This window comes from Chrysemys picta, chromosome 10 (assembly GCF_011386835.1).
Source record: "Chrysemys picta bellii isolate R12L10 chromosome 10, ASM1138683v2, whole genome shotgun sequence".
Classification (NCBI taxonomy): domain Eukaryota; kingdom Metazoa; phylum Chordata; order Testudines; family Emydidae; genus Chrysemys; species Chrysemys picta.
This window is the reverse complement of record NC_088800.1, coordinates 51557431-51573950: the sequence shown is the minus strand read 5'-3', so window position 1 is coordinate 51573950 and position 16520 is coordinate 51557431. Positions and strand designations below refer to the sequence as shown.

General features: G+C 51.0%; 1 protein-coding gene across 5 annotated transcripts; it reads left to right on the top strand.

Moving 5' to 3' along the window:
* Positions 1-769: 769 nt before the first annotated feature.
* Positions 770-14917, top strand: VRK3 (VRK serine/threonine kinase 3). 5 transcript variants are annotated; one of them, XM_065558683.1, is made up of 14 exons: positions 770-862; positions 2856-3001; positions 3473-3616; positions 4043-4189; positions 5271-5323; positions 7719-7785; positions 8651-8735; positions 9500-9602; positions 10239-10331; positions 10734-10866; positions 11825-11945; positions 12302-12360; positions 13034-13182; positions 14528-14917. In XM_065558683.1, exons 2-13 carry the CDS (start codon positions 2857-2859, stop codon positions 13180-13182), a joined length of 1299 nt encoding a protein of 432 aa, XP_065414755.1. In that variant the 5' UTR covers positions 770-862; position 2856; the 3' UTR covers positions 14528-14917. The 5 variants fall into 5 exon arrangements, 4 of the variants coding, with proteins under 4 accessions (XP_065414755.1, XP_065414756.1, XP_005286508.3 ...); XM_065558684.1 differs by lacking the exon at positions 770-862 and adding an exon at positions 1013-1163; XM_005286451.4 differs by lacking the exon at positions 770-862 and adding an exon at positions 1172-1385.
* The last annotated feature ends 1603 nt before the right edge of the window (positions 14918-16520 follow it).

Genomic DNA, 16520 nt, shown 5'->3' with positions numbered 1-16520 from the left:
CATTACTGCTGGTCTAGCTTTACTTGGTCCTGCCTTAGCACAGAGGCCTGGACTAGATAACCTCTCAAGGTCCATCCCAGCCCTGCTTGTCTATGAATCTATGACCCTGCATAGACTGAACCCCACTGACTTCAGTGGAGCTCCATGCAGATGCATTGGGTCTCCCATCTAGCGATCACAACAGAAACTGACCCCTAGTGACTTACTTCACCAGTGTATCTGCTTTACCTGTGCATTTTAATCTACATGAAGAAATCTATTAATTTTTCTACAGGTGTGAGATCTGCAAGTACCTGCACATATTGATTTTTTTCTGATGGCTACCCAATGCATCACATTTGGATAAATCTAGCAATTAAGAGCTTAAACCAAAGGTCAAATCAATGAGGTGCCAGTGTTAAACAGAAACTGGCCCAAACTACTTAATGTGATTATTTCCAAACAGAATATTCCTACCTGCCAAACATCTACCTGGAATCTAACTTTGAAGTAGTGTAGATATTTCTAGTTTTTGTCAGTAATTATTTACTCAACGTAGTGGGGAGGGATAGCTCAGTGGTTTGAGCATTGGCCTGCTAAACCCTGGGTTGTGAGTTCAATCCTTGAGGGGACCACTTAGGGATCTGGGGCAAAAATCGGTACTTGGTCCTGCTAGTAAAGGCAGGGGACTGGACTTGATGACCTTTCAGGGTCTGTTCCAGCTCTATGAGATATATCTCTCTTCCAACAATTCTGCAAACAGAACACCAGAGCTAGGTAAAGACACTGCCTGAACTGACGTAGGAGAGGAAGGATAGAGAAGTGACACTCCCTCCCTCCCCTCCTTGGGTTTCCTAAGCTGCAGTACTGCCAGCTCCAAACAGTGAGTCAAGTCTCCAAACTCACGAGACTTGCTTACAAATCAGGGCAGTTGGGGTCTTGTGACTTGCCCTTGGTATCTGACCTTGGGGTACACGAGGGTCACGTCCCCCCTTCCCCACGAACAGGAGGGCCAGCACCTTGCCATTAGCTTTGCAAGTCACTGCTGAGAGCCTCGCCTACTCCCGGACCCAGGCGCAGAGCTTCAGCTTGCAGGGCCAAAGGCGTGAGACCCCCACAGCCAGGCTGCCCGTGCAGGCCCCGCCCGATTTGGAGCTGAGCCCGGGACTCTGCTGGGGTCAGAGGTGCGGGGAGGAGGGGCGGGGCGGTGCAGCGGCGGCGGCCATGGGAAGACGCGGCCGAGGCGGCAGGAGGTTGCCGCTGCTGGCGGAGCGGGCGGGCGCCAGGCGCCGAGCGATCCCCGCGGCCCTCCCCAGCCCGGCTGCAGCGGCCCGGCGCGGTGTGTCCAGGCCGGGGCGGCCCAGGCGAGAAGCGAGTTGCCGGGCCCGGAAGCGGGCAGCGCACGGGTAGGGCCCCAGACCCGCTCCTAGGCCGCGGGGCCGGGGGGAACCCTGGGGAATGGGGGGCCAGGCAGGTGCTTGGGGCTGGGGTGGGATGGGTCGGTGTCTGATGGTGATGTGGGACAAGGGGCACCCTAGGGTGATGGGAGCTTTCCAGGGTTCTGGTAGGTCAGGGTGTTGGGGCTACAGAGCTAGGTAGGAGCCCAGGGTGGTGGGAGTGCTGGGCAGGGACACCAGAGAGCAGTTCAGTGATAGGGACTGGGCAGCAGGTGGCTCTGGGTGACAGGAGATGCAGAGCTAGACAGATGTCGGGTGGGGGCTATAGGGTAATCTGGTGTTGGACAGGGTCTCCAGGGCAGGAGTGCCTCCAGGTGATGGGGGCTTTGGGGCTGGGCAGGAACCCAGGGGGGCTGCCTAGGTAATGGGACTGCAGTGTTTATGACACTGCTTTGGGTTTATCTATAGGCCCAGCCCTGGCAGATGAAAGGCCCAGTGTAAGACTTGATTTTGCAGCCCTATTGTCACTTGAGGGTGTTGGCATGGACCTAACCTCTTCCCCATCCTCTGGTGCTACTCCCTGCTCTGCAACGGTGCTGCTGTAATCCTGGCAATTCATCATGGGACCCAGGGTCTCTCTGTGACTTCTCCACAAATACCATACTGGGAGCCCTGCCCGTTCCCAGTGCCCTCCTATTCCCCAGTGTTCACACACACTAAAGGATTTCCCTGCAGTAGGAAAAGAAAGATTCAGTTAGCAAATGAGCTGCTACCTTTGGGAGCTTTAGTGACCATTTATGCATTGCCCAGATGGATAGGAGAGGGGCAGAGTGCATGCTGAGTCCTAGCAAACTCAGCTGTATTGGGACTCCTGCCCCAGATGGTGCAGAAACTGTCTCACTTTCTGTTGAGGTTGATAATAGTGATGTTGATAAAGGCAGATGCTTTCCCAGTGCTAGTTTGGAGACTCCACTTGTAGCATTATCTAGTGGCTGGAATGAGGACTCCTGGGTTCATAGAATATCAGGGTTGGAAGGGACCTCAGGTGGTTTATCTAGTCCAACCCCCTGCTCAAAACAGGGCCAATCCCCAGACAGATTTTTGCCCCAGATCCCTAAATGGCCCCCTCAAGGATTGAGCTTACAACTCTAGGTTTAGCAGGCCAATGCTCAAACCACTGAGCTATCCCTCTCTATCAGCTCTCTGCCACCGATGCACTGTGTGGTCTTTAAATAATTTCTTCTCTGTGTGCCTCATTTTCCTGATCTTTGCAGCTTAGTTCATTACACGTTTGCTCTTACAATAATATGCATGCTGAGAGCCTCCGATGGTGGCTGAATGGACGTCTCCTCTTAGTAAACCCCTTTCTCCAGAGACGCAGTCACCAAAACACCAGAAAAACCTTTGAAAAGTTGACTTCTCACTTCAGCTCTGACACCTTTCCCTCTCTACCCTGCTTTGCCTTGGTTTGTTTTTCAGAATGATCAACTTTTGCCCACAATGTGGCCAGAAGGTAGAGACGGCATTTCATTTCTGCCCTGTCTGTGGGAATAAGCTGCCTAAAGAAGAAGATGATGAGGAGCCAATGCAACTCACTCCAGATGCCTCTTTGTCCTCACTGAAAGGTAGGTAAGATTGGGTTAAACAGCAGCCTCATTGTATAGAGATTCCAGATTAGCCAAAGCCCCCTGATTACAAGCAGTTGTGGAGCATTGGCATACCAAGTACACATCTGTCTGAATAGATCCTCTTATTGCCTGCTTTAGGGTGTGCAAAATTGTTGCCTTTGATGGCAGTGCAGTAGAGGGGAGTGAATGCAATCTGACCTGAGGAGCAGAGTCCCAGGACTCCTGGGTTCTGAACCAGCTCTGCCACAGGCTCACTATGTGACTTCCTCTGTGCCTCAGTTCCTCCATCTGTAAAATGGGGCTAACAGCACTGACCTGTTCTGTGGTGCAGGGTGGGTGTGAGGCATTTCACCGTAAAGGGCTTTGAGCCCCGTGAATGGAAGGTGCTGTAAGTGCGGAGTGTTATGATTGACAATCATTGGAATAATGTGGACGGCATTGTGCGGGTTTGTTTCTTTAATCGTTCAGCCCTGAGGCAGAATGAGCCACTTCCGGCAGAAAGAAAGACAGTGGAGTGGATATCTTCTGAGAAAATACCAGCTTCCACTTCGACTGAAGAGGAGGCTTGGAGCCCACAGGCTGCTTCCCCAAGTACCAAGGTGGCATCCAAGGGTGAGAGCTGGGGTGTTCCTCAGCACTGCTGTGCTCATGTAGGTGTGGGGCAGACAGGCACTCATGGCACTTAGGGTAGCGCTGGAGCACTACAGAGATGGCTTGTTCAGCCCTTGTGTCATTCTGCCATCCTGTCCCTTCCCTTCCCTACCTCCTGGCTGAGGTACAGGGTGGTATGGATGGGTTACAAGAGATGTTTGATTGTCCACTGCTGGAAGGAGAATACGTGAAACCCAGGGCCTCACTGAGGGAGCAGGGTGAAGTGTCTGGGAGTGAGAGATGGGGAGCTGTATCAGGCTGGGTTGGTATTATCACAGTGTCTCTGGTTGGAATCTGAACTGTGGTGTGCTGGAGAGCAGCCGGACTCACTCTGTCTGTAGTGCCCTGTTATCTGATCAGAGCCCTGCTTTTGTCTCTTCTCCAAAGCAAAATTCAGTCCCCGATCTCCCCGGCGGCCCAAGTCCACCTCCGTGGCACCTCTCTCAGAGGGCAAGATCCTGACCGACCAGAACAGCAAGCAGTGGAAACTGGGGAAGCTTCTGAACCAGAGCGAGTATGGGCTGATGTATGAAGGTGCTGTGCAATCTCATGCTGGGATGCTATTTGAGGGAGGAGGAGGATGATGGGGGGTGGGGAGTAGAGGAAGAGTATCCCTCCCTTCTTCTCTTCTTGTGGTATGCTGAAAGCTCAGCCTCCTGGGGAGGTTCCCTCGGGGGATGTGGAGAGAGGGGGAACTGCTTTTTGAAAGAGATCATGATTGAAGCCTCTTGCTGACACTTCCCAGTTTGCAGACAGAGCCAATCACAGGTGAATTTGCATCTTAGGTAAATAAGGGATTTAGCTGCCCTTCTCCATCCTGATTCTGCCTCCTCTGACTCTTTCTGCTCAGCAGACTCCCTGATTGCCATGTACAGTGCAGCAAGAATCCTTTGCTCTGTCTGCAGCAGGTCTTCCAAAGAGATGCCCTCTGCAAAGGATGCTGGAAATGCATCCAAAGTTCTACCCAGCATATGTCTGGGTAGTGGTAGTATTTAAAATCTGAGGGTTAGACTATTAATTCTTCTCTCCATTTTAAAGTATCCCTCTTCCACCACATGTCACACACAAGTGGAAACAACAGGTTCTGAGCCTTGGAGGAGGCCATAGCTGTTCCATACTCTGCTTATATGGAAAGGGACACCATTGAAGGGTTGAAAGCCATTGATCCATCTCCTGTCCATAGGAGAGGATAACATGCACCCTTGGCAGCTCTCTCATTGGCTTGGGATCTTACACAGTTTTCTATATTTGTGTTTTGTCAGAGGCCCGTGGCGCATCTCTCTCCTGGTACTGATGAATCATTTTATTTGCATACCACGTTTAAAGAGCAGAGTCCCTTGATACTACCCCCATGCCTAGGTGCTCCAGTGCTTGTTGCTTTAGCAGTGTCTGGAGAGAGTTGAGACAAAGGTCCTGTAACTCTGAAGCAAGATGGGAATTGTCATGCAGCCACTTGCAAAGAGGCCTCCACAGATGGTATTTTCACAGTTCCAAGGTGAGGGAGGCAGAGGATAACTGAGAATCAAGCCACTCTTGCACCAGTTTCTGAGCAGCTAGCATTGCAACTACTTTTGTCCCATGCACCTGTAACCTCATTTGTTCCATCCTTCCACAGCACAATCAGCATCTGGAGCCTGCCCTCAAAAGCAAAGATACTTTCTCAAACTTGTGAGTTCTGGTCTGTTCCGTGTATGGGGCCCTTTGGTCTGACCTATCAGCACTGCTGGTATCATGGCGAAAGGAGTGGTAGAATGCAGAAACTCAGATGACTGTAATGGTTCCCTCTAGTCTTATGCTCCATAAGATTTCACAGTGTTAGCTAGCATCATCGTCTTTGTTGTTGCAGGTGAAGTTAGTCAGAGAAATAAGGAAATAAACCGCATAGGTTAAAGACCCAGTACAACTCCCCTAGGTGTCTTGCTTAGACTTCAATGGAAGCTGGATCAGGAGGCCCTTAATACATAGTAGTGAACAAAGCTGTAAGGAAAACAGATCTAAGGATTTAAAAAAGCCACCCCAAAGGGGCTGCCCTTTAGATTACAAAGCTAAATTCTACCCTCCATTACACCTCTGCAGTCCTGTTGATTTCCTGGTTGTAAATGAGGGTAGACTTTGTCCCCTTTGTTTATAAATTTAATATGTCATAGGATCTTCTTTAAGTCTGTTTTGTAAAGGTTAACAACAACAAAACTCTAGAAAGTGTTATTTAAAACCCTGGCGTGTGTGTGTTTTGTGTTGTTTTTTGTCCCCAGAACTACTGAACACTCTGTAGTCTGGAAAGTGACTGTAGATCTAACATTGAGCTCTTCTGTAGCTGTCACCTCTCTTTGATGCCAGAATGAGTTTATAAAGTCAAATGCTGATTGATCTAAATTTGTTACCCTGTGTCAGGTCCCCTGGCATCTGCCAGTCCAGCCAGGCTCTCCAGAACTGGCATCATTCCCAATCATAAATAGTCTGCAATTGGAATTTCGTTGACTGTTCTTGACAATGCATGAGCCAGAGTGGTATCCAGGTCACTGTCCTGTGTCTGCCTTGGCTCTTCTGGTTAATGGGATTTAGAAATTGTCATTGGCAAAACCCAGGGATGATTTTAGGAAGAATGTATCCACTTTTATAGTCAGTGGAATAGTGTCACTGGAACTGTGCCAGGGAAGAACCAGTTAAAAGGTGCAGAGGAAAACATTACTGGGGAGCCTTCTCCAACAAAGGGTTAACAGAAATGTTTAACGCCACATAGAACTAACAGATTGCCAGGAAACCTTCATCTCTGTGTGTTGACAGTACTGTAGAGCAGTACCAACTCTCCCATTCAGCAGTCCCCTCCCACGCCAGCACCACCCATCCCATCTGCCCCGACACTGCATTGTTTCTATGGCCCAAATCCCTCCCTTTGCAGTGGCAAAGGATTATGGGATATGGAAGGACACTGTTTTTGTTCATGGACACCAGGTCTCAGCGGTGGGTGTTGAGGGTTTAGAAAGCAGGACAGGTTCTGTGCACGTTCTACCAGCCAAAATACTCTTGGTTGGGAGGTACTGAAAGAATTCTGCAGTTTGTTAATCTGCACCACCTACCAGCTGCCGATTTACAGCACTACTGGCCACATTGGGCGGGGCTAATGATATAAAACTGGGCCAGTGGATCTGAAATTGTCATCTCTCCCACTCTGTGATGTCTCTCCTAAGCTAGCATGTGGCATCCTGCAGCTTCTGGATAATACATTCAGGCCATTAGGGAACTGCAGTGACAAAAGAGCAATACCGAATGTATGTGGACAGACACATGCTGGTATGTAAGAAGGCGTTCTGGAAACCCCAGAGGGTTTGGGGCTCAGTACAGCACCCAGACATTTGGCTGCAGCTTCTCAGGGGCTGGAAGTGGCTTGAGAACGACCTTCGTTGCCAGATTTCTGGTACTTCTTGGCAGGCCGAACTACAGGGGGAGTGTCCTTTAGGGGTTCAGTGCAGCCCCTGTTGTTAGAATTCCCATGTTATCTGATATGGCCATGCCCCTACTGTGGACAAATAGTTTCACCTTCAAGGCTGTCACCTGGCTCCTTCCACCAGCCCTGAATGGCCTGAGGAAATTCATAGAACCAAACTTCAGTAAGCTCCTCAATTGGAAGGCTCCTACTGCAGAAAGAGCTGCAGGATCACACAGTTCTGACCAGTTTAGAGGGCTGTCTTCATTCTCTGGGGCACTTAGGTACCTGCAGAGAGCACTGAGCAGTAGCACTTGAACTGTCTGTCTTGAGGCCTTCTCATGCTTGGGTTAGCTGTGCTGTATTGATAGTGGGAGTTGGTGTGGTTCAGTAGATGAGGCACTGGACTGAGAGGCAGGAGACCATGTTCTGTTCTTAGCTCTGCCACTGACCTGCTGGGTGACTCCCCCTCTCCTTAGACCCCTCAGTGCAGCACTGAGATCCATAGATGAGAAGGGTTAGGGCAGGATTCTTACGCTCGCATGCTCCCTAGTAAATGGACGTGGTGGTGATACTGACGCAGCACGTCGCTGAATGTAAAACAGTGCAGCTTCATCTTTCTCTCCTCCCAACCCTCAGGACGCCAAAGATGGCAGAATCTACAATGAGCAGATCTTCCTGCAGCGAGCAGCAAAGAAAATCACAGGTAAGTGCCATTCCTGGATGGTTGGGTTCCCAACCTGCAGGTCCTCCCTGTGCATCTGCTAGGGGACACTCCAAAGTCTAGACTCAGGTGATTCAAATCATTGGCTGACCTGTGCCTCAAAGAGTGTTGAGTGCTAACCAGTGTGTTTAGAAATGACTCTCCCAGGAGCAGGAAACCTCAGGGTATCTGTTGGGCAGCACCTTCCCATTCCCAGCTCGGTGTTTTTCCCTGCTGCACTCAGAGGAGTTCCCCTGCTGAAGAGTTGTCTCTGTCTCACTGACAGCTGTTTAACTCTGCACCCTCTGGGATTGACAAGAGCCCATCCCATGGCTGTTCCATCAACCCTGGCTGTGCAGAGCTGCTCTCTGTCCAGCTAGCTAAGCTTGGGCACTCCAGTCAGCGCATGAAGTCTGGGGCCTGGGCAGCAGCAGTAGTAGGGATCCAGGTCAAACCTGCCCCTTTGTGATTACCACCACCCTTATATGTGGGACATAGGTCTCCATGCCATTCCCCTTCTCAGAGTACCTAGGGCTGTAGCATCCCACACTCTCCCCCTTCCCTGGCCTGGATCTGGCATCCCCACACCCCTCTCCCCCTTCCCTCATCCTACCCTTCCTGTAACTCTTGCTGCCTGCCACTGATTCGCACAGAGCTTTTAGTATCACGTCTGGTTGCCTGCTACGCTGGCTTTTATGAGGGCGGCTCAGGTGACAGGATGAGCCTTGAACTTTCGATTGCCCAGCGCAGAGGGTCTGTATCTGCAGGGGAAGGAAAGGCACTGGGTGGGTGTCCTCACTGTTTGCAGAGTTCCTTAGCCAGCAGCATGGCAAAGCTGTGCCCATCTGTCCTGTTGTCTCCCTCCTAGTGGATAAGTGGAAGAGGATGCACTCGGTGCCCTTGCTGGGGATCCCAAATTGCATTGGCTTTGGACTCCATGAGAGTAACTACAGGTAAGGCAGGATTGTGAGCTGCCAGATAGAGACAGCTGGGGAGTTCCCTCCTGCCCAGGAATCCACTATTCTCTTTATCTCCTTGCTCTCCAATGCCAGGCTCTTGCTGCAGCCTCTCGCTTCTCCCTCACAATACCACTCTTTTCTGTCTCCCCCCAGCTACTGACCCATTGTCTATGCATTGGCCCTCTCTCATCTGATTACTGTAACCCCGACTTCCTGGGCCTCCTTGTCTCTCCTCCCAGTTAATCTCTCCAAACTGTATCAGGTAAAGTCCTCTTCCCCTCCCGCTGCGCTGACCTGCATCAAGTGCTACCCTCCTGCTGTCTGCTTCCTGCCATTCTCTCTCCCAGCCTCTTCCTTCATCCCCTTCTTCTGCTCTTGCTTTTGCATCTTCTTTCATGCTGCTGCTAACCCTCTCCCGCTCCCTGTGCACATAGTGACTTCTCTCTCTTCCACCTCCTCTTCCCAGGAATTCTCCTTCCTTCTGTCCCTTCTCCCTCGCCTGGCATCTTGACTGTCTTTGCCTGTGGGCTCTGTGTGGAGAGGAACGTGGTAGTCTGTCAACAGTACTTCAGAGGGAATGCTGACCTGCCAGCGTCTCTCCCTTTCCCCTCCACAAACAGGTTCTGTTGTCAAATACAAGAGAGAAAGGGAAACCAATTCAGGTCAAGATTGGTAGCTGAGCTACCCAAATAAGCTTTGAGACCCTCCCATGACAGGTGCTGACCAAATGCAACGTGCTCTTCTCTCCTCTCTCACAGGTTTCTGGTGTTCCCTGAGTTAGGGCGAACTGTTCAGTCAATCCTGGACAATGCCACAAACCTACTGACGGAGAAACCGGTTTTCCAGATCGCCATCAGGGTGGTATGTGGCAGGCCAATGCTTTTGGGGGTTGTTCAGAGCTGGATTCTCTCTGGCCTTTGCAAGGATGCTAGTTCCAGTGCAGGTCAGGGTTGGGATCAATGCATCATGGGTGAGTCATGTGCAGCGGCTGCTTAGTGCATGGCCTCCAGGGGAATGTTAGGGAAACATCATCACTTTCTAAACACACGCACAAAAGAGCTAAGTGAAATTGGTCAAACTTACTAGAGTAACTTCCTGAGGGCCAGACTTTCTGAAGCACTGAGCACCCACAAATCCCACTGAAGTCAATGGGAAAGAGCAACTTTTGCTAAGCACTTTTGAAGATCAGGTACAGCAGACTGAGCAGGGCTCCAGTCTCTGATCTCTGAATAGTGTAACATGGTACTAGGGCATGGGGCTGGCTGGAGCTGTTGGTGATGAACTTGTGGGTCTGTTAATGTTCTACCCCAAGGAAATTAGGAGACAGAGTGAATGGGGCCCCCCTGAATTTCTCAAGTGCCTCCCAACATGGAAAAGCAGAGTGGAAGAGGCTGTGCAGTTAGCCTGCTCCTTAGTCTGCCAGCTGCCAAGAGCCTGGGGAAGATGCTGTAGCTGAAGGGCTGTGCGTGGGTCTGATGTCTCTTGTTCTGCCCCTAGCTAGACTCCCTGGAATACATCCATGGAAACGAGTATGTGCATGGGGACGTCACAGCAGAGAACATCTATGTGAACCCAAACGACCTCGCTGAGGTAGGAAATGAGAACAGCAGGAGCAGAGAGAGGTAGCAGGAGAAGTGGGGCTATGCCCTAGCCAGAGCATTCTCTTATGAAGGGGAGGGTTGATTCCTGGTTGCACCCTGTGTCAGTGCTGCCCCATAGCAGGTGCTGTGTGTGGGATTGCAAGGATCACTGTACCCCACGTGTTCACCCGCCAGGGAAAGGATTTTGGGCTCCCTTCAGTCTCTGCATCTTAAGGGGTGGTGTAGGGATAAGGGGTGGAATCTCTTGGAGGAGAGAGGATCACGTAAACTGGAGAGGGGACTTTGGGAGGTGAGGGGCTCCCTGGTTCTCCCAGAGCAGCAGCGCTCTCCTTCTTCCCCTTGCGCGGTCGCCCAGGAAGACATTCGCAGTCTCTCTCTCTCTCTCCCCTAGGTCACCCTGGCGGGTTACTGCTTTGCATTCCGATACTGCCCGGGAGGAAAGCATGTGGCTCAGCGTGAAGGCAGCAGGACTCCTCACGAGGGCACCATTGAGTTCATCAGCCTGGATGGGCACAGGGGAGCTGGTGAGACCACAGTCCCTGATGGGTTGGCAAGGCTGTGACAGCTGTCCTCCTTGGACATCCCTGCTTGCCCGGGGCTCCCTCTGCCTGTCGCCTTCCCCCTCACTATTCTTCCATTAGTTGTTGGTAACACCTTCCTCTCTGGTCAACCTGCTGCTCCCTCCTCCCATGCAGCTGCTCTGCTACTTCCACAGTCGCCGCATGACTCAGGCAGGAGCGTGACATGGTGGGAGAATGTTTCCATCCCATGCAAGGTCGTGGTAACCCAGCCATGTAGGGGAGTGGAAATCCAGGACAATGGGTGCTGGTTTAATGGGTATCTGTAAAGCTCGGCAGAGTGCATTCCTTGCTGATTCAGGCCGATGTACAGGGCAGGGGGGGTTCCCCAACCTGGGTCCAATTGTGGTCTCATGGCCATCTCCATGAGATGCTTGTGGAGATGAAGTGCTCAACCTGCTCAGAGAGGAGGACATTGGCGGTTCTGACCTGGACCGCACAGTGGTGAGAAGGAACTGGAGACAGGGTTGGCCGATTCGCCCCACCCTTTATCACCTCGGACAGAAGCATAAGCGAGTCAGGGCGCATGTGTGGACCAACAGACACCACTACAGATTCTGCGACTCCAGGCGCGTGCTGTGCATGCGTAACCTTCAGTGGAATACAATAGGGACCATCACTCAAAGAAGAGCTGAGGCACAAATTGGTGAAGAGGTGCTCCCAAAGTTGCAGTGAATTGGTGGCTGAGCTGGAAAGAGAACCCAGGAATCCTGACTCAAACTACTAGGCCACTCTACTAGGAAATGTTTCCTGCTGTTCAGCCTTATGCTTTCCAGAGCTCAGTTCTATACTGTCCCCTTGGGGGGAGGGACCCCCTTGAACCAGGCCTTTTTGGGTATTACTCCCAAACTCTGCTTTTCTCACTGTTTCTTGAGCTGCTGGGTTTCTCTCTCTCTCCCATCAGGACCATCTCGCCGGAGTGACCTGCAGTCTCTGGGCTACTGCATGGTGAAGTGGCTGTGTGGCTTCCTGCCCTGGACTGACGAGCTGGCTGATGTGCACAAGGTCATGGAGCAGAAAGAGAGGTGAGCCCTGGGGTTGGGGACCCTGCCTTCTGGGGGGCCCTGGGAGGAAAGCAGTGAGGGAAGGGAGTTCAGAACTAATGGGGGACTCAATAGCCCTGGTGCAGATCTTGGGGTGTCTGAAATCTGTGACTGTAAGTGCTGCCTCCCATGGAAGTAGCTGGCCAAACTCCTCTTGACCGCAGTGGAAGCAGGACCCACCCTGAAATCACTGTGTGGGCAAAATGGGCTGGAGAGTGAGAGCTGAGCTGGTCATCTTGCACCGCTTTCACCTGTCCCCATCGCTGGGGGCAGTTTGTTCAGGCGCTCAGTCCCTTCTTTCTTGTTTAATGGCATTGTGTGTGTGCTAAACGCTGTAGGTACAAAACAGACGTGGTCGGGCTTCTGCGACTGTGCTTCGGCCGAAAACCAACTCCAGGTATGGACTTGTACTGAGAGTGGCTGCGGGACCTAGTGGTCGCTGTGTGTAAGGGCTGATTGTTCACTGAAGCTAGAAACTGTCCTGTGTCCCCCATGCAGTCTCAGCTGATGGGCTGTGTCTGACCATAGTCATTCTAAACCCTTTGCTGCAGTGCCAGTCTGCTCATGAACTAGTAGCCTTGACCGCGAGAGTTGCCCTTGTAGGTCCTGTCCAGGGAGGCCATGGGACCTCCAGAAAGATCCCTGATATCTGTGTGGGGTGACATAGCCAGCTCTCAGGCTCCCCCATGGATCCAGTTTTTCTCCTTGCTCTGCATCGTGCTGGAATGAGGGTGACCTGTATGCCCCTGCGTCAGCGTCCATGCAGCATGAGGTGGTGATTCTGAGTCTTGCTACAGTGGGATGCTGGCCAGGGGTTAAAGCAAGTGAGCGGGAACAGGGAGACCTTGGTTCTAGTCCCGGTTCTGCTGCTGACTCATTGGGTGACCTTGGGCAAGGTGCTTCCCTCTCTGGGCCTGAGTTCCCCCATCAGTGCAGAGGAGGGGTCTGGTGGGAAAAGCCCCTGCGGAAGTGTTGTTTAGCATCTGGCTTAGCAACGCAGGGAGTGAGTGCTGGGGCTGCTGCTCTGGAGAACCACAGCCATTCCTGTGAGTGTCTGTACCACTTTGCAGATGCCCTGCACAACTACCTGCAGCAAGCAATGGCCTTGGCCTTTGAAGAGGAGCCAGACTACGAGGCACTGCGAAAGCTCTTGGGGAAGCCACTGGAGATGAGGAAAGCTTCGGCTTATGACTCGGTGGACCTCAAGGTGGTGCCTTAGGTAAGGCGTTTCCTACGGGGATAGCAGGTTGGGGGAAGCACAGTCACCCCCGTGCCCCAGGAATAGTGGAATATGGTACTTCAGCGGGCAGTGGTGACCATGGCCTTGTTATCTGATCTCCCCTCCGCACGTGAGTCTAACATGGTAAGCAAGGGAGGAGGCTTCTCTCTGCACTGGGTGTGAAGATCTAGAAGGAGGGCTAAAGGGACTCTGACTGCTCCAGTGGGGCTTGTGTTAACCCTTAGAGCACTGAGGGTGCTCATTTTCCATTCCTCAGCCCTCCTTCCCCACCTGAGCACCCTGCCCCTCCCTCCCCTTCTTTGTGATCAGTTTCCTCCCCATCTCTAGTTGTGTTGAGAATGGGTGCTGGGTCTTGTGGAGAACATGCATGTGGGTTCAAGGAAAGTTTTTGGCAGCAGGGAATAGGACTTCCTGTCAGGAAGAGTGATGTCCCACCCTGCTTCCTCACAGCTGGGGAGCCTCACATGCTGGCCTTGGGTCTCTCTCCCTAATACTGTTCCCATTTATCATCACCAGGGAACTCGGCAGTTCTGAAAGGGTTAAGATGTCCTGAGGGTCACTGCTCAGTACAAGGAGAGCTGGTTGGCTGGCTGTTCCCAAAGGCTGGAGCAAGATCAGAATTTGTGGCTCTGTTCTTTGATGCCAAATGTGCCTAACCTGGCCAGATTGGCTTTGCCTCTCTCTGTGTCCCTGCGGCTCGCAGACTGTTGAGGCAGGAGGAATGAAGATGTGCACATCTTCTCTTTAGGTAGAGAGCTGCCCAGCCTCACGCCATGCTCGTCCATTAAAGCAGGCTCCTAGAGCTCCACTTTCTCAGGGACACTGACTGAGCAGTGAACACTCACTCCGTCCCCTCCTTGGAGGCATAGGTGTAGCTCTAGTTTTGCTGAGTTCTGACAATTTGCCACCTTCAGAGGCTCCCATGGCTAGTCTAAGCCCATATCAGTAGGACCAGCCCTGCTTCTGCTCTTAGGTCTCTCTGTGGTGTCTATCACCTTGGGATCAAAGGTGGGTAGAGGATGTGGTCTTGCTAGATCAGGCAGCACACGGATGATCAAGTCCACCTAAATCTGTGCTGGCTAAAATGTCTCTCCCAGCTTGGAGGCTGTAAAATTTGTTGGTAGCCACCAAGGTATCGAACCAAATTCAGCCCTTGCACAATCTAACCAATTCACATAGAGACTTGGCCCTTGTCTCAGCTTAGAGTCAGACCCAAGTAAATTGGCTCCAGGTGGCACTGCCAACAGCATTAGCACTGAGTAACAGAGTAGAAGGGGCTGGTCATGCTCCATCCCAATTTATGTTCTTCTTTGTGGCTTTTCAGATCTCAAGAAACTGACTAAAACTGTGAGAAGTTTAACCTATTGGAAGGGCCCTGCTCTGGGGCAGGCAGCTCGTGCAGTCCTTCATTACACACATGTTCTAGATTTCCCTGAGGGTTTGATAGGGATTGTTTTTAGGGCTTTTACAGTGATTTTTAGAAAGCTGACTTTTGAGCCAGTGCTGTAGCATAATGAGCTCCAGCTAATGTGAAGACTAAACTCCTGCTTGGCAGATGGCTGCCCCAACCACCGTTTGGAACTACCTAGCAACTGGGAGCGTTGCCATAGGGACACAGACTGAGCCTAGTGAAGGGAAAAGAAATCAGGGGTTTTAAATGTTTGTATCCTGCCTAATAAACATGTTGTTTTGTAATACATGCTTTGTGGATGGATCCCAAAGCTCTGTTTTCTATGTTGATCCAGGGCGTGTAGGCTCTTTATTTAAATAATCCTACTTGGCATCTACAATACCTTTTCATCAGACCTCAAAGCACTTTACCCATGAGGGCATGCTTCCAGATGAGGAAGTGGAGGCACGCAGGTGAAGTAACTTGGCTAAGCTCACAGGCAGTGACTCAGCGGCAGAGCTGGAAAGAGAACTCCTGTCTCCTCATGCTCAAACTACTAGACTAGGTTGTCTTCTCTGAAAACTAATTGGAAGGAAATTGTAGTAGCCGGTTATGCTACAAAGCACCAAGTATGTGAGTCATGAAATTTCCCCCATTCAATAAACTGAGTAAAGATTCCTGCAGCAATGGCCTGGGAACCTGCAGTAGAGGGGCCCTGTTAATAAAACTCTCCTCATTCTTCAACCTTTGCTCAAGCCAACATTCCTCCAAGGCTGTATTGACACTGCCTTGTGGAAGATGGAGCCAGGCTCCAGCTGTGACCCAGTAGGGAAACTCGCTAGGACTGGCCTTTGCTACCTTATTTTTTTATAAGAGATTTAATTTGTTACGTTGTTACAGGGAAGCAAGTGATCAGGAGCCATACAAGAGGAAACATGGGCAAGTAAGAGCAGTGGCCTGAAAAGTTTCTGGATTTGCCTGACTAGCTGTGTGACCTTGAACAAGTCAGTTAGCCTTGCTGGGGTTTGTCTGCACCCCTTCGAGATGATAAGGAAGCTAGGTTTTTCATGTGGTTTGAGGTTTATCTTTAAGCTGTTACCCTTGCTCGGAAACAATGCAGGCTGGCTCCCTGTGAGGTCAGCTACATGCCATTTTCATGTGAGAGTCATTGACAATGTTCCTTTGAGCCATAAGCTGCACAATTATTTTGTATAGTTCTAGTCTGCATTTTCCCTGCTAGGAATTCCTTATGTGAACTCACTACCAACTGATGCAGCTATAAGCCCTACATGCATGGGCCAGAGTAATTGTCTCCAGTGAACACTACTTTCAAAAGCAGTCCCCTGCCCTGAAGACTTACGTAGAACTAATACATATAGTGTAGTGCTACTGCCTACATGAGATCCGGGGTCAAAAGCTTTTCCTCACTCCCTAGAGAGGAAGGAGCCAAAGGTATTTAACAGGGCCACAAGAAATCCACCTATGTAGAAGTGTGCGCAGGTCACATCTCCCACCATCCCTTAAGCTGTCAGTAAAAAAACAAAGTTGTGGCCCTTCTGCTTGCAAGTGTAACTCAGGGGTTCTCAGACTAGGGGTCAGGAACCTTTGGGGTCACAAGGTTATTACATGGGGGGGTCATGAGCCTCTACCCCAAACCACACTTTGCCTCCAGCATTTATAATGGTGTTAAAAAGAGTTTTTAATTTATAAGGAGGGTTGCACTCAGAGACTTGCTATGTGAAAGGGGTCACCAGTACAAAAGTTTGAGAACCACTGGTGTAACTGCTGCAAGGCTAGGTGCAGCTAGACACAACAAATGCCCCTAAAAGGCCATCTCAGTACCTGTCAGAGTCCCCACTTCTGGCTTCAGAATTGATTCACTACTTCCCATTGTGATCAGAATTGCTAACACAATGTGCATAGGCTT

Coding starts and splice junctions, on each gene's coding strand:
- VRK3 (XM_005286451.4), top strand. CDS start 1,204: ATGGGAAGACGCGGCCGAGGCGGCAGGAGGTTGCCGCTGCTGGCGGAG. Junction 7,786..8,650: donor AGCAGCAAAGAAAATCACAG/GTAAGTGCCATT, acceptor TCTCCCTCCTAG/TGGATAAGTGGAAGAGGATG. Junction 10,332..10,733: donor ACCCAAACGACCTCGCTGAG/GTAGGAAATGAG, acceptor TCTCTCCCCTAG/GTCACCCTGGCGGGTTACTG.